At 37.8% G+C, this 20,793-nt stretch overlaps 2 protein-coding genes and 1 long non-coding RNA gene across 8 annotated transcripts in view; 2 read left to right on the forward strand and 1 right to left on the reverse strand.

Moving 5' to 3' along the window:
- The window catches only part of LOC310641065, a 27,000-nt gene extending 22,156 nt beyond the window's left edge, over nt 1-4,844 (forward strand). The window contains exon 3 of the long non-coding RNA XR_014492662.1: nt 3,528-4,844. This is a non-coding gene — a long non-coding RNA (uncharacterized lncRNA). The remainder of the gene's footprint in view (nt 1-3,527) is intronic.
- The window catches only part of SAP130 (Sin3A associated protein 130), a 23,163-nt gene extending 16,004 nt beyond the window's left edge, over nt 1-7,159 (reverse strand). For 2 of the 4 annotated variants that reach the window (XM_083363744.1, XM_083363742.1), the window contains exons 1-7: nt 5,092-5,426; nt 4,721-4,956; nt 3,277-3,444; nt 2,897-3,008; nt 1,343-1,467; nt 757-881; nt 98-248 (exon numbers count right to left, since the gene is read on the reverse strand). In XM_083363744.1, the coding sequence (XP_083219870.1) occupies nt 98-248; nt 757-881; nt 1,343-1,467; nt 2,897-3,008; nt 3,277-3,444; nt 4,721-4,956; nt 5,092-5,218 (1,044 nt within the window). In that variant the 5' untranslated portion in view covers nt 5,219-5,426. Of the gene's footprint in view, nt 1-97; nt 249-756; nt 882-1,342; nt 1,468-2,896; nt 3,009-3,276; nt 3,445-4,720; nt 4,957-5,091; nt 5,427-7,040 lie in introns of those variants that run through there. The other 2 variants (XM_083363743.1, XM_083363741.1) reach the window with 2 other exon arrangements.
- Nucleotides 7,160-9,348: 2,189 nt separating this feature from the next.
- UGGT1 (UDP-glucose glycoprotein glucosyltransferase 1) overlaps nt 9,349-20,793 on the forward strand; it is a 56,507-nt gene continuing 45,062 nt past the window's right edge. For 2 of the 3 annotated variants that reach the window (XM_083363377.1, XM_083363379.1), the window contains exons 1-9: nt 9,349-9,489; nt 11,136-11,271; nt 11,606-11,688; nt 12,374-12,504; nt 13,245-13,357; nt 14,589-14,763; nt 16,322-16,418; nt 19,581-19,659; nt 19,861-19,961. In XM_083363377.1, the coding sequence (XP_083219503.1) occupies nt 11,147-11,271; nt 11,606-11,688; nt 12,374-12,504; nt 13,245-13,357; nt 14,589-14,763; nt 16,322-16,418; nt 19,581-19,659; nt 19,861-19,961 (904 nt within the window). In that variant the 5' untranslated portion in view covers nt 9,349-9,489; nt 11,136-11,146. Of the gene's footprint in view, nt 9,490-11,135; nt 11,272-11,605; nt 11,689-12,372; nt 12,505-13,244; nt 13,358-14,588; nt 14,764-16,321; nt 16,419-19,580; nt 19,660-19,860; nt 19,962-20,793 lie in introns of all 3 variants that reach the window. The other variant, XM_083363378.1, reaches the window with a different exon arrangement.

Genomic DNA, 20,793 nt, shown 5'->3' on the forward strand with positions numbered 1-20,793 from the left:
CAATTTATTAAGTTAAAAAAACCTTCTCTTGCTTCCAAAATGTGATGTGTGAATGCCCCAATGGAGAACTGGTTGGATTGCATTCAGAATAATTTACCTGAGCCATGGGGTGAAGCTGTTGTTTTTGTGTTCCTATGGCTGGATGGGAAGGCAAAGTAATTCTGGTTGCTGTATCCCTTGGTTGAGCAGGACGCTGAATACTGATAGGTGCAGAAGGCGGGTGCTGTTGAATTGACAGTGCTGGCCGACTGTTTTTAAAAAGAAAGGTTATTGTACTTAACGATAATTAAAAGACACAAAGAGATATCATAACTTATATGATATGAAAGCCCTAATAAGCAGGCATATACATAGAATGAAGGCTACTGCTAAGCTTGTAAGCTGCCCTGAGTCTTCGGAGAAGGGCGGGATATAAATGGAATTAAAATAAATAAATAAATAAATAAATAAATAAATATGGATTATCTAAATTAGTATGTAAACAGCAAGTACTATCATCTTGGAACATGAATCAGGATGATTTCATATTACATAGACAACTTACAGTGCATGGAAGCTGATTAGCATAGCAAAATACTGAGCAAAAATGGCTTGGCTCATGGAGCAATTATCTAAGAAGGCAATCTGAAACAGCTTCTATATAGCAGACAGATCATGCAAAGTGATCCTCTAGTGCAAGCAGACCAACATGCAAATACATATATGCATTCCAATTATATACTTGGTCTACTTAATGCTGTGTTCTGTAGTGGTTACCTGAGAGTAGATTCTGTAGCATGTGTGGTTGTTGTAGTAATAACAGGTGACTGAGCCCTTGTGGCTGAGACTGTTGCAACTACAGCAGGCGGAATAGTACTTGAAGTTGTCACAGCAGGCCGAGACTATATGTAGGCAAGAAAAAAATAGCATCTTATCAGCATTGCAATTTCGTTATTGTAAGAAATTTCAATTTCAGAATCTGCTTCTTTAAAAAATGAGACCTAATATTTAAGTTATATCCTAAATAATATTAAGCTGTATAAAATATGATAAAAATTGTCAGAAGGCATTATTTTTAGAGCAGTAGAAAAGAAAAAAATTCATGACAACCTCACAAGAATAAAAAAATATTTTACATATAAATAAGTTTCAAAAATTAATCAATTACCACATTGAAGCTCTTAAATAGAAAGGCATCTTGAAGTTCATTATTAAATATATTTTATTTATAGTAGTTTTTCCAAAACTATTCCTAGAAGAAAAGAAGTTGCCAGATTTCCCAGATTATTCATGCAGTGAGCCACCAAATCTGCAAAGTGATTTCTTACTGAAAGAGACAACAGAGAAGCATTAAAACACTTGCCTGGATAGGTTGATGAATGATATGCTGAACTGCTGGTTGAGCTGTTGCTGCATTTGGCAACTGCGAAGCTGGCCTCAAGACAGTTGTTACTTTAGAACTTGACATCACAGCAGCAGCAGCTGCACCTGAAAGAAATCAAACTCATATGACTGAACAACATTTAATGTTCCATTTTAAAAGTGTCAGATTAGTTGCAGCTTTTATGCAGGAGACACAATAAAAAATTAAGAAGGAATACTACCAGTACACATGATTCCAACTGTATACAACAGTGAAATTAGCCATACTTAAAACCACAGATTGGAAGAAGCCAATTGGGCCATCCAATCCAACATCTTGTGCAGAACTCCAAATTAGAGCATTCCTAACAAACTACCCAGTGGTTAATCTATCCAGTGAGGGAAAGCACATCATTTCCCTTGTAAGTTGGTTTCATTATCAATTCCATTATCATAAGGGAAAAAACCCCCAAACATTTAATTGTAATTTGTCTTCCCATTAAGGCCATTATTCTGACTCCTCCATATGGGATGACAGAGACCATAGAGAACTTTTTTCCATGCAACTTCCTCTCAGAACCTTAAGCAGTGGTAGATTTATCCACACCTACTCTCTTTTCAAGGCTAGATATATTCAGTCTCCTTAGTTTGGTCATATAAATTTTTAAGGGTAGCTTATCTGTGGGTAGCACATTTTTATGCCATTTTGACTAAAAATTTGAAGGCTACCTACAGCTTACCCACAGATGGTCTTATTCCAGAGTATATACAGAATATAATAATTATATTCATAATTATTAAGTTATTAGAAAAATTCATTATTAAGAAAATATGCTATTGATCTGGTTAAACCTTTGTTATCGTTGAAAAATGGAGAAAGAGGGAAAGACCATATGACTTCAGGAGAACAAATATCACTATATGTATAAAACACTATCCATCTGGTTCAGAAGATCTGAAGTTATTTAATGTCAGAACATCCTCCCCATGTTTCTATGATAACATCAAAGAAATTCAGCCACCTGGATTGCCCAATGGAACATATATTCTGCTTTCAAAGAAGATAAGTCTGACTTATTTTGATTATTTTTTTAATAATTGTTTGGATAAATTACAGTGAATCATACACTGTGGTAAACCATGAACTGTAACATCACCATTTCAATCAGGCTGCTAAGACAAACCTAAACAACTGTTCTTCTTAGAGCTTAGCATAATGTAAATGCAGTTCAAGACTTAATTTCTTTAATGGGACTTGAAGTGTGAGTCTCAATGACTAACTGCAGTCAACATTAACATACAATCATAACCATACTGTGATATGTCCTAAGCAACTGAATTTTTTTAGGATCAATGAAAAATTTCATACCACAAAGATGTATTATGATATCTCCTCACAAGAATGTAGTTAAATGAAATTGCTTCAGATTCAACTCCAGCCTTCTCTAGATGCTTGACTTTAGGAGTAACCTCTATATTAACCATATCTGAAACTTATCCAAACAAGATTGCTATATAATCATTTGCTCCAAGAAAATACAATTAAATTTATTACCTCGAGGCAAGTGAGAAGCTCCAATATGTAAGGGAGGCCCAGGAGCACTACTTCGGATAATTGACATCTGAACATTGGTTGTCATAATGTGGTGCACGCTGTTGGGATGCCCCTGCATATAAAATAAAATAATTCTTTTTAAAAATTACATAAAAAATCTTCTGTAGAATTGATTGGAAAAGTTTAATTCACAAACTACAATTAACTTAATTGTATAGCTATTATACAATTATAACTATGGTTAATCTGAAGTTTGAAAGCAAATACAAAAGTAAAATTTAAATATACATCTTTACAGTAGAAGCATATTCAAGGCTTTTTCATTCATTTTCATAGCCTTAAGATATAAGCATTGTATTTGAGCAGGAAAAAAATAATACCTGTTGTCCGCTTATTGTTGCTACAGGGATAGCAGATGCCTGTGGGATGCTACTCTCCATTGTTACAGTAACCTGCCCAGGGACTTTGGTGGGACCAGACAGAGTAGATGGTGGTGCTGGTGGTGCTGGTGCAATAGGACGACTGGGTATTCCAGTCTTCAAAGAAGACTGCAAATAACATAAAGATACAATTGTTGGCTCTTTACATAGAAATAATATGAGTATGTAACAGTTATTTTTCCTTGTGGCAGGAGCAGGCAACAAGTAGCTTTTCAGATATTGCTGCATTATAAACTCTCATCATCCCTACGGCCATGTTGCTAAGGTAGTTGGAATTTGGCAATATCTGGACGTCATCATTGTGTACCACTGCCTTAGAAGTCAGAATTGCAAAGACAGCAAAAGACAGCAAGCGCTCCCTATGCAAAGCTGAAGGAACAGTGGACCACCTACTTAGCTGCTGCAAGAACACTGCACAGACTGACTACAAGCAATGGCATGACAAAGTAGCAACAATGGTGCATTGGAAGATCTGTAAGAAATATCATTTGCCTGCAAGCAAGAACTTGTGGGATCATATAATAGAGAAAGTCATAGAAAATGAAGAAGCTAAATTTGCTTTGGGATTTTAGAATTCAAACAGATAGGCACCTGCCACATCTGGTAGTTAACAATTATCGATAAGACAAAAAAGTCTGGATAGTGGACATGGCAGTACTTGGAGACAGCAGAATGGAACAGAAGGAACTGGAGAAGATAACTAAATACGAAGACCTATAAATAGAAATAGAACAACTATGGCAAAAGAAAGCAAGAGTAGTACTAATAGTCATAGGCACCTTGGGTTCAACCTAAAACAACTGAAGCACCATGTGAACACCATCAGCATTGACAAATTCACTATCAATCAATTGCAAAAGTTGGCTTTACTTGGAACAGTGTACAGCCTGTTCCTTAATAAAGACAGAAACAGATAGCAAATGCTGCCTCTGCAAAGAAGCTGAAATTAGCTGCCACAAGATCACACAGATTGACTACAAACCTTGGCATGACAAAGTAACAACAATAGTGCATTGGAGTATCTTCAAGAAATACCATTTGCCTGCAAGCAGTAACTGGTGGGACCACAAAATAGACAAAGTAGTAGAAAGTGAAAATGCTGAAGTGCCCTTGGATTTTATAATTCAAACAGATAAATACCCCTAATAAGAAAAGTTCAGGTTTAAAGTCTACATGTTTCCCCAGCATCTTTTCTAGCCAAGTATGTATTTTTGTCCAATATTTCTTTGCTTTAACACATGTCTACCCATAAATGATAATAAGTACCTGGTTTGTGATTACATTTTCAATATTTATCCAACATATTTTTAAACATTTTTGTTAGTCTTGCTGGTGGCAAGTGCCATCTATAAAACATTTTGGGTACTATACTAAATTTCATTACCTTGATAAGCCCCTCAGGAAAGGGAAGTGACACTGTTGGAGCCAAATGAGCTGGAGGAGCTGCCACTGTAACTGGTACACCAGATGGCACTGTATGGTGTTGAGTCAACATTTGAACTTGTGGATATGGTCGAACTACCACTGTTTCCTGCTTCTCTTCACGGGACTGAAGAGAGCCAGCAGGAACCACATGATCTCTGGGAGTCACTTCCAATTCTCGATTAGATTCATCACTTACTACCGGAAAAGGGGAAAAAACAGTATAGAAAAATTGAACTATTATGAAAGGTGACTATCAAACTCTGTAAACATTCTGTTTAGTTTCAGTGGATTTACTTCCTTAGAACATCATTTTTGGTAAAAATGCCTTACCTGTTGCTGGATTTATCAGTCCAGCAGATCCACTGGTGGAGATTGGAGGAACTGGACCTAGACTTGGGGGAGGGGGTCCAGTACGGGGAAACTGCTGAGAACTCATTTCCACCTGTGAAGCACACATGCAGTTGTAAGAAATTCAAATGCCCAAATTATGGAATACTTTTGTTGAGAATTCTTAGTGAAATCCAGTGCCTGCACTTTTGCTTTTATCATATTGTTATTTACAATTGACTTGTAAAGCGCTCTCAAACCAAAATTCCAGTTATATAGTTCAAACAGCTCAATTATGTTTATAATAAATGAATGCAACAGCAGCTGGAAATCAAATCAGTTTTTAGACATTCAGAAGACAACTATCAATGTTAAATAATAATGTGAAACAAATCAACTAGTTGTGTTTATGCGAAATAAGTTACGCTGTGTTCAGAAATAACCAATTACGTTTGCAGAGAAAGGAGTTTTAAATGTGCTTTGAGTAAGATTTTTCTATTGAAATCAGTTTTAGGAAGCGTAATAAATACCATAACCATGAACTTGTATAAGCCTGACACTGAACTCCGAGTATTAGTCACATACTAAAGATCTGGCTCATTGCTTAGCACAAGTTATACAAACCGGGGATAACTATCAGTGATTTCATATTTTTGTAAAGTAATGCAATTTTATATACATGTCTCTGGAAATAATCCTCCTTAAACTAATTTAGGAGAGGGTGGATGGCTGGCTGGACTAAATGAGGGATAGATAGTAGTTCTCAAAGCATAAGAACACTGTCCTCTGAATTGTTTCTCTGCTTCCTAGTGGATATAAAACATTTCTGTATCAAAGTCTGAGAATGAAAGCATAACAAAGAACACCATTGTCTATCAGGTGTCAGACTGAAGAGGAAAAATTGGCTATTTCTGGGAACTGCAAGCAGATATTCCTTAATAAATTAGTCTTAAATTGTAAAAATGGTGTCATTTTTGTCACACCATTGATCCACATTATATTGGTACTTTTTCTTGAAATTTTCCGAAGACCCAGTCAGAGATCCTAGCCCTCGATTTAGATTCCCTGCGTTTCTCGTTAAGCTTTCAGTCTCCTGGACTCACAAACTACGTTGCAGGCATGCCCTAATGCAGGCTGTTAGGACACCCAGGGTGAACATAGTGCTGCAACTTCTATTCTACATATTACAAATTTGTATTTAAACGAAATGTGGCTCGCAGTGGCTCCAAGGCGACCTAGCCTCAAGCCCGACCGCAATGGGAACTTCGCCTTCCAAATAAGGCAGTCCGGGCTAAAGGCTGTTTCCAACTTTCTGTTTCGGAGAGCGTCGCGATAGGAAGAGCTTTGAAGGCAAAGCTCTCAGACGAAAAGCGAATCATGACGAACGCAAAAACGCTCCTAGAACTAGCGGCGAAGCCCACAATCGGACCCCAGCCAGAGGCGTCGCATGAAGCTCCTCCCTTTCTCTCGGATCCGGGCGGAATTATTCTCTTGAAATAAGTTCGGCCCACTGGCTTCGCCGTTAAAAGTCCAGCCCCTTCTCACGCCGGCCAATTGGAAAGCCTTATCTTCCAGCAGTTTACCAATCCGGATCAAAGAAAAGCCTTACGTGCCAGCCAATAGGGAAACGCAGATTGGCTACGCCTGGTTACCAATAAGAAAATAAGTAATGGCTAATTAGGGCCAGCTAAAGCCCGCCTCCCATCCCTCCCTGGTCACTATGTGAAAACAGACGCGCAGAATAAGGGACCCGGATGTTCAGACAGAATAAAAAAGCTGCAGCTACCGACAACAATCCCTCTTCCCCCCCCCCCCCTGCGCACAGCCTCTAGGAGAAAAGAGAAAGGAATCGCCCGGGTTAATAGCTACTGATCCGTGACTAGAAGGAGCGATGAGGGCTTCAGGCAGACCCCTATCTTCAAGGCCAGCCCTTCCCTCGACCCACGACTTACCTGCTGAGGAGGGCGCGGCGGAATCCCTCCGGAAAAACTCGCAGAAGCGCTACGCCCCGCACTGACACCGAGGGGGCTCAGTCGGGAGTGTTGCTTCCGCTGCTGCAGCAAACCACCCCTCCCCCTTCAGATCGATTGGGTCTCGAGGCGTCCCGCCCACCGCGGTGATACTTTCGCCTCGTTGTGCGCGGCCATTGGCTGAGCCGCGGGTGGCGGAAAGAGTCTTGGGAGTTGCAGTTCGACATCCGAACGGTGGCTAAGTCAGGTGTCGCGAGATGTTGAGGCAAAAAGAAAGATGCGATTGGTCGCCTACAAGGAGGCGGAACACTACGCTTGTCTCCGCCCACTAGCCACAGGATTGGCTGACCGTCTCCCGTGGAGACAGCTTTGGGAGGCGGAGCGGGGCTCTCCTGTTCCTAGAAGACGGCGGGAAATTGGCTTGCTGTCGGTCAGTGGTAACAAAGATTGAACGCCCTTTTTATTTTTTGTTAGTTCACGTCTGTTTTCCGAACGGGAAAAGCAAAAGCAGGATTATCTTCCGTGAAGTTTTTCTCCATACATGAACAGTATTTGATGAGGAGTTCGACCTGCTCTATCGCGCGCGTATTGTTAGTACAATATGTAATATGGCTCTGTTCAAGCAGCTATTGGTTGAATAATCTTCGCGATCTATCTGCCAAATGTGTTAGGTAGCAACCCCCAAAATCCCTAGTACAGCCTATAACTCGACAATTGCATGGTAGGAGCATCCTGCTACGTGTGGACATCAGTTTGAAATCCCAGTTGAGTTGTGATGCTCAGGAATTTCAGACACTCAGTTCTTCCCCCTCTGTTTTTAATTCCCTAACATTTACACACAAGATAAAGGAGGCTTGCATATGAAGTAGACTCTGGTGTCTGAAGTAAATTCTATTTTCTGTGTTAACACAGGAACAATAGTGAGCCTTGCTGGCTTGATTAGCCAAATTATCTTAATCCTGGAGATTAGCAGAATTTATCTGTTGTCATAGATATGTAGGATTAAAAGTGTTTCTCTACAATTTCAGAACATGATATAAATTACATTTACTTTTCATTTTTAAAGCTTTGGAGAAACTAGACATATGAAAGATTTTCCAAAAGTTTTTCTACTGGTATTCCTCCCCGGTGCTGGGAAAAGTTCCAGATTTAATAATAAGATTTGTATCTAAACTCCTCAACCTTTATTAGAAAGAATATTACTAAAAAGCACTATGTAACAAAAATTATTCCAGCTTTACAAGCTCTAACAATTTCCTGCTTCAAATATATAGAAATCAAATATTTTTCTTCAGCCACACATACAGTTTTCTCTATAGCGTTCTAATTGTGGTTGAAATGGCTTCTGACAGTAGGATTAACATATAAAAGTACTTATATTGCTCTGCCATGAATGGAAGTCTTGCATAATCTCACATGAATTGACACTAGAAACATTTTCTCAATTATAATGTAGTGGCTCCCTATTAGCATAACTTGTTTTTCAGTGCTTGTATGAATTGTGAATGTGGGGGATTCACAAATGAAAGGTCTGGCCGTCAGAAATTCATGCTTATTGGAGGAGTCATATAATAAATGAGCTGACTACAGAAATAGATTGTGGATAGAGCAATGTGAAAAGGGACAGGGAAAAGAAGCTTAAATGATAAAGTTTGGCTAAAAAACTGAAAATTATCCTGGCCAGCTTTGAAGTAATAATGCAATGTAATGCTCACTTTTCTGAGATTTCTCCAGGCTGTGCTGTATAGGTAACCTAAACACCTTGAACAGGATGGGATGGAACGGAACACTCCTAGATTCTGTTGCAGAACTCCCTACACGCAGAGTTGGTAAACAATGAAAGAGATCGTGCCATTGCCTTATTTGTGAACGTAAATGAGAATATATTCACAGGCAGAACGGCAAAATAAGAATTTAGGATCCCGGAAGAGCACGGGCGATATTTGCAGCACTTCACAAAAGAGAGACAAACATTAGAAAACACGGTATTTAATGAGGACACATGGGAAACCAACTCCCCGCCGTCTTTTGGCGAACCCGAAAGCCCTGCTTTGCCTTCCGAAGCCGTACCCCCGGAAAAGGGCAGCCAATCCTGGGGCTAGTAGGCGGAGACAAGCCTTCTAGGCGGCCAATTAAATTTCTCTCTCTTTTTTTTCTCTCGCTATCTCGCGACACCTGACTTAGCAGCCGTGCGGATCTCGAACTGCAATTCCCAAGGGTCTTTTCGCTACCAGGGTTCTCAGCCAATGGCCGCGCACAACGAGACGAGGCACCCCGAGACCCAATCAGCGTTCTGACGGTGGGGAAGGGTGGTTTGCTGCAGCAGCGGAAGCAAAGCTCCCGAGTGAGCCCCTTCGGCTTCAGCGCGCGTCATAGCGCTTCTAGTGTTGGGGACGTTTCCGGGGGGATCTCGCCGCTCCTTACGCAGCAGGTAAGGCAGTGGATCGAGGGAAGGGCTGGGCTCGAGGACAAGCTCTGCCTCGAGGAACCCTACTGTCCTGCTAAACTTTACGTCAGCATTCCCCCTAGCCCAGGGGTAGGCAACCTCGGCTCTTTTATGACTCATGGACTTCAACTCCCAGAATTCCTGAGCCAGCTTGGCTGGCTCAGGAATTCTGGGAGTTGCAGTCCATGAGTCATAAAAGAGCCGAGGTTGCCTACCCCTGCCCTAGCCAGATGTCCTGGATTGCTCTCATCCCCGAATCTTCACGCTTGCGTTGGGTGGGCATAATAGAAACTGCAGCGCCACATATTTGGTCTGTCACGCGTTAGGGGATCACGTTACATTCAGTTACGCACAATAACCTGCCATCGGTTTTAGACTGATAATGTGCCCGCCCCGTTTCCTTTTCCTGTATTTGCAAAAGAAAGTACCTTTTGGGTTTTTTTTGTGCCAGTGTCGTGTAATGTACTTAAGCAATTAGGACTTTTTTTTATAAATAAATAAAAAAAACTTGCTAGTTTGGCAGTTGGAAATGGAGCGTTAAGGCATGGTCCGATCTTTTACGAAATCTAAATGATCTGCGACTTTTTATAGAAATGATGAGAATCTGAAACGCAGAAACCCTTTCTATTCTTTGCGTGGGGAGGTAGAAGGATGAAGAGCGGAAAAGTCTGCGATGGGAATTTGCTGTCTGGTGCTTTTGGGGAGTTTTGTGCCTACATCTTTGTTTTATATATTTATTGTATTAAACAAATACATACGGCTATCCATCCACTAGAAGGGACTCTGGAAGGCTAAGAAATACACAAAACAATACAATTATAAATACTATTTGAATGCAAAAAAAGCACTGGTGCTTTGATAAAACTGACATCCATATTCAATCACACCATGCCAGCGCCATCAACTGCCTCATATCCTGATCTCTTTACCTGGGGAAAGCCAGATTTTCACATTTTTCCTGAAGGCCAGCAGGTTTGGAACTATATGCATTTCTTGTGGGACTGGGGGTGGCTCTTTCATAAGGCAAGGGCCATGACAGAGAAGGTATATTTCTGAGGTTCCCACAAGTGACACTGTTTCATCAACTGCTCTAGTTATGTCATGAACCACTTCATACCCTGCAGTGCCTTTGACCATCCATGCATAGAAAGTTTGCATAGCCACAATCCAATCTGAAACTGCTGTCGCTTTCTTATTACAAAGAGTGACTAAGAATTGATTAAACTGCAACAGAACTTCAGGAACTATTCCCAATTTCCTCTGGAACTCCACTGGGTTAAACTTCAATAAATCCCTACCTCATGTGGCCAAAATTTAAGGATAATTATCTGACACATAAGGAGGGCACCAGACTAGTTACTCCTGATCTGTAATTTAAATCAAGATCAGGATTCTCAATTATCTTAAGTGTTACTGGATTTTCTTCCATTTTTCTTTAGTTAGTATACAGGAATAATGGATGTTGCAATTTCTGTAGCAGAGATTTTATTATCATTAAATCTGTCCTATATGTTCTTTCAATTTTTGCATAGAAAAAATTCTGATAATCGTTGGAAGTCTTATTACTATGGGTGGGTGGTTTACATTTCTTACGGACTGAATTTTAAAGATTCATATTTTCACTTTTTTAGTGTTTTTTAAGATGGGGACTGTAAGTGCACTTATTGGAATTTGGATGACCTTCTCCCTAGTTGAAGCACATTCAAAAGCTGTTACAACATCCTTAACTACCAAGTGGTTTTCCACACCTCTGTTACTTGAAGCAAGGTAAAAATGTTGACAGTGTCTTCCCCCCCCCCCGAAACATTTTATGTGTATATATAAAATCTCATTTATTCATGTTACAGTCTTGTATGTCTTAACACTATTATCATACGTTGCTGTGAGTTGGATTGTCTTCGAAAGTTGATGAATCAATATATAAATTCAATATTGTAAATATATGCAGGTAAGCTAAGAGCCATGTTTTGCTTAAAAATGCCCAGTGAATTCATAAAAAATGACATTTGAACCAACATCTTCTAAACTGCAGTGTTTTCTCGGTTTTTAAAATTTAATGGATACAGTGCTACCTTTTTAAAATGAGACTATTTTTTTCCAGTGAATTTTTAGCAGAAGAAGATAACGAGAAATTCTGGAATTTTGTTGAGACTTGCCAAAACTTTCAGTCATCTAATCATGATGGTAATTGTTTTTATCCTTGTTTGGTTTATCAGTTAGATAAATTATTTAGTCTAGAAGATTTTTTTTAAATTAAATAACTTCATTATAACTGCAGAATGTTACATTTTACTATTTATCTGACTGTTCTGCAGGCTATGTGGACAGCAGTGATATTAGGCGTGCCTTAATTATTAATGGATTATTATTTATTTATTTATTTATTTATTTATTTATTTATTCATTTATTTATTTATTTATTTATTTATAATCCCATTTATATCCCGCCCTTCTCTGAAGACTCAGGGCGGCTTACAATCTAAGCACAAATCAATGTGCTTAGCAATAGCCTTCATCCTATGAATATGCCTGCTTATTAGGGCTTTCGGGGGCCCCCAAGCGTCATTATTACAAAGTCAGCTTATTGCCCCCAACAATCTGGGTCCTCATTTTACCTACCTCAGAAGGATGGAAGGCTGAGTCAACCTTGAGCCTGGTGGGACTCGAACCTGCACTAATTGCAGGCAGCTGGTGTTACTTAAGGAGGCATTAGCCCACTGCTCCACCATTTTATGTTATGATTTTGCATTTTACCCTAGGCAATTGTATTCCTTATTGGAAGAAGCCGGATTGTAGAACCAACCAAAACAATTGTTTGAAATCCTTCTTGCCTTCCCCTAAAAACTAAATGTATCTTGTTTATTGGCAGGTAGTGATTATTCCTCTTACAATGCAGTGCTGCAAGCTGCTTCCGAGAATCTTTCACCTTTGCAGCGGAACCTGTTGAAATTTGCTTTGTCTTTACGCTCTTATTCAGCCACAGTTCAAGCCTTTCAGCAGGTTAGACAAAACCTTGGGAACTTTATGTTGTATGTTTTTTTTTAAGCAATAATAATGCAGTAGAAAAATAACAGGTCGAATTTCCTTTTAACCCATTAGGACTAAACCTTAAAGCTGCACCCTCACTATTAAAATTGATTAAATTAATTGGCATCAAATTTGGTGTTATCCTAATAGCTATTCTCTATCCTTCCATTTTGCTACCAATCGAAAAACAAAGTCATCGTAATTAATACTGTAAAATTATTGCAGGGAAAACCTCCTGTTTAGATTGGAACAGTTACAATTGCAAAAGCAAATAATTCCTTTGTTATCTTTCTTATTTGACTGCCATTCTTACCGTGAACAGTATGCATGAAAACAAAACAAATTTGCAAAGAGAAAAAAGTGCTAAAAGAGATAGGAGAGGAAATCAAACCAGATTATTATAAGATTGTTTCCTGCTTTTCATATAGCTCAGTGATGATTTATTTCCTCATTTGTAAATGAAGTTACAATTTCTTTGTGGGATGTATGTCTGAAAAGACTGGAGAAGTTGATTCTGTATTACTTGTTTGTATCTGGACTGAAAGCAGAAAAATTATGAAAAATTTCTTATTCAAGTTACAGCCGGTAAAAATGATCAAATTATGCTATACAAATGAATGCACTAAAATACTGTACACTAAGATCCCATTGCTCTGATTAAGATGAGATGGAGGCTGTCATCATTTCATTAAAACAGACACATTTTAATACAGATAGCTGCTGATGAGCCTGCACCAGAACAATGTAATGCATTCTTCGTTGTTCATGGAGAGAAGACTTGTGAAGCCGACAGACTTGGAACACTCATACAGACAGCATCCAAAAGGTTGTTTTGTTTTTTTGCCAAGACATCCTAAAGATCTCATTTTAATAAATGACATCTTTATGTAGATGTTATTTCTGGAGAATATGTAAAACATTCTTGCTCATTTTGAATGATTCAGTATTACTTGAGATGTGGATGTGATCTTGAAAGGAATGGATATTTATCTGTGATTTCAGGATTACTGCACCAATGAGGGCATTTTGATCTTTTTTTTTAAATAGTGATCTAAGAAATGGAAATAGTCTTTAAAGTTTAATATGAGGATTTTTGAAGATTAATTAGAAATGAGGAATAAGGGATTATTGAAAATATGTGGGAGGTCCCCACTCTCCTTATTCTGGTCTTGACTATAATAAACGACGACACCCAGGGATAGGGCCTTCTCAGTGGGGGTGCCTGCCCTCTGGAACCAGCTGCCAGTGGAGCTGAGGACTGCCCCTGACCTCCGTTCATTCCGCCGGGACCTAAAGACCTGGCTCTTCGAGCTCTCTGGCCCAGGCTGAGGATTAATTTATTTTAATTGGGGTTTTACTTATACAGGGATAAATTTAATTTTTTTTAAACTTGGTTTTTTAACTTTTGTATTTTGGTTTTTAATTACCCTGTAAACCGCCCTGAGTCCTCCGGGAAAGGGCGGTATATAAATGTAATAAAATAAAATAAAAATAAATAAATTTTATATGTGAAGAGGCAAGCAAAAAATGCTTTCCTTCAAAGTCCTCATTCGTAAACTTCAGTCTGCTTGATTTAGCAAGCAAAGCCCCTAGAATTCTTTTCCCTATATTTTATTATAGTGATAACTTTCATATTTAGTGATTTATAGTATTCTTTCAGAAATTACTGTTAATAAAATAACATTTTTGGCTAATTTGGATCAAAGTATAATTTAACATATAATTTATAATTTAGGCCTTGTCCATTCAATTTCATCTGTTTTTCATTGGATTGGAGCTAAGGTTCTCCTACATGGTATTTCACCTATTTTCTTCTGATAATATCCATTGTATACATATTTCCAAGGACAGGAGTATTAATTATGCTTTCTTATTTCAGAAAACAGAACAATATGTTTCATGTGTGCATGAATTAAAAGTCTATGTGTCTCTGTTGTCGTCTTTGTGTGATCAAATATTGAATGATGACACATTACCTTTATATAATGTTCTTATGTCTCTGGCACCTGATTTAATAAAGCACTGCTTTTATTTATATATATATTCTCTTGCTCCAGGCCAAAACCTTTTATGTTCAAAGGGGACCACAAGTACCCAGGAACAAACTCTGAAAGTCCCGTTGTAGTCATGTATGCTGAGATTGGCTCAAAGCAGTTTTCTGAATTTCACAGACTTCTTGTATCAAAAGTCATTGCAGGAGAAATCAACTACATCCTTAGGCATTATGTTGCTGTAAGTGCTAACACCATTGTACAGAGCAATATTCATTGTTTAGAAATGTTTTATCTTTACTGTATTCCAGTCTAAAATTTTGTCTAAAGGCTTTTATGCAATCAAAATAATTGCTCATACTGTTCCATAGTTATGTGGTTTTCTTTCACTATATATTTCCAAAGCATTTTGCAAAATACTTCATGATATTTTTATTAGTTATGGATGGCATATTGGTAGCTAACTGTATAGCTGAGTGAAAACTAAACTGAAAATATTGTATTGCATTCTCATCAATCTGGATTTAGTTATTGCTTAGATATTCAGAAGATTCAGTCCTTAGTTTTCTACTTTTTAAAACATTTTAGTAATGATTTAAGAGGTAGAGATTTTGAGATAATCCAAAATTGGATACAGCAACTAATACCATACTAAATAAAAATAAAAAATAAAATGGTCTTGATAATTCAAGATGGGTTCAGAAAAGGCAGTTAATATTCCTGAAAGGATCTCATGGAGAATAGCTTAAATTCTGTTTTCTCTAGCAAGCAAAAGACAAAATAATGGATTAATCTTACAGAAAAATATAATCCACTTGAATTTTAAGAAAATCATCACAATTATAAGACTGCTTTGTAGTGGAATAGTGACAGAGTAGTTGGGCTCTCATTCATTCATGTATTTGGGCAGTGGCTTCTATTAAAGGAACGTGTTCAGAATGTTTCTGGTTAGAGCCTTTTTCATGTCTTTGGGTTCTCATTCTATTTCTTATGACTTCAGTATTATTGCCCTGATTTGTAAACTGAAAGTTATTAGTTAGCAGCTGAATATTTCCCTTCTATCAGTACAGCCTTGGTGGAGCAGTGGGCTAATGCCTCCTTAAGTAACACCAGCTGCCTGCAATTAGTGCAGGTTCGAGTCCCACCAGGCTCAAGGTTGACTCAGCCTTCCATCCTTCCGAGGTAGGTAAAATGAGGACCCAGATTGTTGGGGGCAATAAGCTGACTTTGTAATAATGCCGCTTGAGATGGGGCCAAAAGCCCTAATAAGCAGGCATATACATAGAATGAAGGCTACTGCTAAGCTTGTAAGCCGCCCTGAGTCTTCGGAGAAGGGCGGGATATAAATGGAATTAAAATAAATAAATAAATAAATAAATAAATAAATAAATAAATACTCTCCAAAGTATAAGCTTGCTGAAAATGAATACCATTGTGATCAAAAGCATCACAATACTTTTGTCTAGAATAATGTTTTATTCCAATTCATTGTTTACATTCCTGACATGCTGGAGAATATCATGATAAGATTTTTAGATAAGTAGATCATTTTTTCTTCCTATCCAAAGGTACTTTCAAGAAAACAAGAGATTTCCTATTGCAGGTTGTTATGCAGAAGCCATAATTCTCCTTTGATCAAAGAAAGTTCTGAATTAATTTGTCAAGTATTTCATAGACAAGCCTCAGCATTGTTTAAATATGGTTGGATAATATAACATATGTTGCAAAGTTATAAAAATTAATCTAGCAAATGTTTTGTTGGACAATATTCATGTGATTTTACCTTTATTTCCTTGTAGAATCCAGATAAGGAAAAAGTCTACCTGTCAGGCTATGGAGTAGAATTGGCCATTAAAAGCACAGAATATAAGGCTAAGGATGATACCCAGGTGAAAGGTGAATTCCTACCTTTAAAAGTAGTAATAGTTTCATGATGAAATAAGATATGACGAAAAGATCATTGTGATTCTCTTCATAACAGTTTTTCAGGGCATTTTAAGACTACTTAGTTATAATCTTGGTTTCTTTATAGTATTTATATCCCTTTCTTTAGCTAGGAGTATTCTCAGTGCAATTTTCATATCAATAAAAGAAAGCAGTTCCTCTCCTCAGGTTTACGAACTTAAAAAGTCATGATATAAAAGAGAACAATAGCTTAGGCAAAGGAAGAAAAGGATCCCTTAGTACTCATTCTTAATGTTATAAGGATCGTAGGCCTTTTGTCCAAGCTCAGTGGAATTCCTGTGAAGAAAGAGAAAGTCTGATGAATTGTCCTCTAAGGACTGCAGCTGATAGAGATGCCATTTTCCTCTCTCCTTTCACAGCCCTTTGTTAACACATTTGTCCCTGTTCATTTTCTATAAAGTGGGAGATTGTGAGTTCTAGTCCCACCTTAGCCATGAAAGCCAGTTGGGTGATCCTGGGCCAGTCAGTCTCAGACCAGTTCACTACACAGGGTTGTTGTGGGGAAAATAAGATGAAAGAGTTTTACATATGTTCGCCATCTTGAATTATTTGTAAATGTTTAAAGGTGGGATATGAATAAGTAAATGTTAATCATAAACTAGCAACACTCAGAAAAACAATCAGAAAATAACGTTGTCCTTGTTGCTTGATTTTCTTGTTATTCTGGATTTGTCTCCTGGTTGCCTAAAGCAATATTAGGCTAAATCAAGGAACCTGATTTTAAATTTGACTATCTGCTTATATGATGAGCCATTCTTTTATGCTGTTCTTTGGGTAGAGTCTCTTGTTGAATTCTGAAGATGGTATCCCTTGACTTAAGAATGATTTGTTGTATGACTTGCTACTGGCTCCTGAAGAATTTTTCTTAGAAACTCTTTCTTGGAGATTAGATACACACCAAAATCTAATACTATCATACAGTTACTTGTCTAGTGTGATTCTGCCTTTTTATTGAAAACAGCAAAATGATGTACCGTATGTATGAAAAGAGCCAGTTTGGTGTAATAGTTAAGGTACTAGGTTAGAAACTGGTAAACCGTAAATTCTAATCCCACTTTAGACATAAAGCCAGCAAGGTGAATTTGGTTCAGTCATCCTCTCCCAGGAAGTCCTAGGAAGAAAGAAATGGCAACTATTTCTGAAAAACTTGCCAAGAAAACTGCAGTGATACATCCAGAAAGTTGTTAGGAGTCAACACTGACTTAAGACATCCCCCTAAAATGAAATTTACCGTATTTCATCAATATACTCCATCCTGATTGTTATTAATAGCTTTAAAATCTTGAAATTACATGAGAATGTGTTGACTTTTCAAAATGTCTTATTTGACTGCTAATAAAAACTGTATTCTGATTGTTTCTGAGGCACAATGAAGAATGATAACACTGTTGTATGCAGTTTGGTCAAGAATAGAATATAGGAATAGTAGAGTAGAATTAGAATTAGAATTAGAAATAGAATAGAATAGAATTAATAGAATAGAATAGAATAGAATAGAATAGAATAGAATAGAATAGAATAGAATAGAATAGAATAGAATAGAATAGAATAGAATAGAATTCTTTATTGGCCAAGTGTGATTGGACACAAGAAATTTGTCTCTAATGCATAAGCTCTTAGTATACATACAAGCAACAAGTGAAAAATCATGATTATCATAAAATATGATTATCATAAATCATAAGATAGTGCTTAGTGATAGTCACAGGATACAAAACAAGCAATTAAGCTAAGGAAATAGATAATAGAAAAATAGAAGGATAATACTAGGATAATGCCCTATTAGGTGGTTTAAAAACTGTATTAAAACTGTATTCTGATAACTGTATTCTGATAAAAACTGTATTCTGATTGTTTCTGAGGCACAATGAAGAATGATAACACTGTTGTATGCAGTTTGGTCAAGAATAGAATATAGGAATAGTAGAGTAGAATTAGAATTAGAAATAGAATAGAATTAGAATAGAATAGAATAGAATAGAATAGAATAGAATAGAATAGAATAGAATAGAATAGAATAGAATAGAATAGAATAGAATTCTTTATTGGCCAAGTGTGATTGGACACAAGAAATTTGTCTCTAATGCATAAGCTCTTAGTATACATACAAGCAACAAGTGAAAAATCATGATTATCATAAAATATGATTATCATAAATCATAAGATAGTGCTTAGTGATAGTCACAGGATACAAAACAAGCAATTAAGCTAAGGAAATAGATAATAGAAAAATAGAAGGATAATACTAGGATAATGCCCTATTAGGTGTTTTGACATCCCAGGGCGAGTTGTGGGAATTAGTTGTTTAGCAGAGTGATAGCATGGGAGGGAGGGAAAACTGTCCTTGTGTTTAGTTGTTTTGGCATGCAATGCCGTATAGCGTTGTTTTGAGGGAAGAAGTTGAAACAGTTTATGTCCAGGATGGGAGGAATCTGTAGATATTTTCACAGCCCTCTTTCTGGCTCACGCAGTATACATGTCCTCAGTGGAAGTCAGGCTGGTTGCATTTATTTTTTCTGCAGTCCTAACTATCCGTTGAAGTCTGTGTTTATCTTGTTTGGTTGCTGTGCCAAACCAGACAGTTATAGAGGTGCAAACAACAGACTCAATTCCTTTGTAGAACTGTATCAGCCACTCCTTGGGCAATCTGAGCTTTCTGAATTGGCTTAGAAAGAAAGTTCTTTGTTGTGCTTTTTTGATGACGCTTTAGATGTTAGGTGTCCATTTTAAGTCCTGAGTGACTTAAATAAGTGGCTTCTTTTAGCTAAGAGAAAAGTTTTCAACATGAATCTCTTTTGATGAGGTTGATGAGGTTCAGCATAAAAGCAGAACAATCAAGGTAGTTGGGATAATTGGAAATTGCCGCCCCGTTAGAATGTGGCTTTGATAACAGGATACAAAATACAAAATGAAGATTAGTAATATGTGGTTCTTAAGAAATGGAACGATCATTATATTTTAAAAAGTATAGTGATTATCCTCATATTAGAAAAATAGAAATGACTTGCTTTTATCCTAGCCTGTCTTCTCTGTTATTGACTGTCTCCTATTTAGTAGAATAACTTCTTAATTTACATGTTCATATTTTTGTAGGTACAGATATAAATTCAACAGTAATAGGTGACAGTGACCCAATTGATGAGGTGCAAGGATTTCTGTTTGGGAAATTAAGGTATGTCATTTTATATATATAGGGATAAATCTGCTGAACTTTTTTTATATTTCCAAATCAAACATTTCAAAATGTGGCTAGCAGTTTTGTTTTTCCCAAACTAAAACCTATAAGATAGTGGAAAGGTAATCTAAATTCATATTGACCAGGGCAATTGTTTGTTTGATGACTGAGATAGATTGATGTTTTTTGCCCTTTCAGGCAACTGCATTCCCATTTGGAAGAAGAACTGAAAGAACTAAGAAAGCATCTTGTAGAAAGCACCAATGAAATGGCACCATTAAAAGTGTGGCAGTTACAAGGTAAACTGCCCTTATTAGATTTGTCTTTTGCATCTGTAGTAAACTTTATAGAGGCAATTGTCTCATCACAAATTGATATATATATGGACTTCCGGTGGCTCCGCGGCGACGGAGGGAGCCTTCCCGGGCTGCCCGCGGCTCAGCTGGTGTTTTTTCGCCCGAAACAGCGCCGATCAGCTGTTCGGGCGAATCTGAAGCCCCCTCCTCGGGAGAAGAGGAGGAGGTGAGCCCCCAGGTGGGGGTTGAGTTCTCCGGGGCCGCCTGAGCTTGGAGCTTGGGCGGCTGAAGGATTGAACTCCCCCGTAGCCTGGGCTGCTCCCAGCTGGCTAGCGTCTCTGCTCCGGACTTCATGGAGCAGAGCCAGGCGTCTGCGACCATCCCTGCTTGAAGGAGAGACTATGAAAGGGAAAGAGCAGGCAGAGCAGTACAAGAGGGAAAGATGAAGAGATGAAGAAGATTTTATTTTACTCTCAAGCTTGATGGACTTTGCTTAAAACTTAAAGTGAAAGTGCGTCACAATTGTAAGTAAAAGATGGCGGCTAAACCTCCCCCTAGAACTTTTCGGAGTGCTGGAAATTCTCCGGTGCAACAACAATCATTGCTGCAGGCGTTGCATTCTCCTGATGTATTGACATCGAAGGATCTTGAAAAACATACCCAGTTAATTTTGGAGTCAATGGGTGTTAAATTTCTACAGATGGAGGAGAAATTGGAGAAATTGGAGCAGAGAATGGAAGAAAGGATGGAACAGAAACTTAGAGAAATGAAGGTAGACATTTTGTCCTCAGTGCAAAAAGTTGCTAAATGTGTGGAGGTGCTGGATGATCAAGTG

This window comes from Vipera ursinii (genome assembly GCF_947247035.1).
Source record: "Vipera ursinii genome assembly, chromosome: 5".
In the NCBI taxonomy this organism is placed as follows: domain Eukaryota; kingdom Metazoa; phylum Chordata; class Lepidosauria; order Squamata; family Viperidae; genus Vipera; species Vipera ursinii.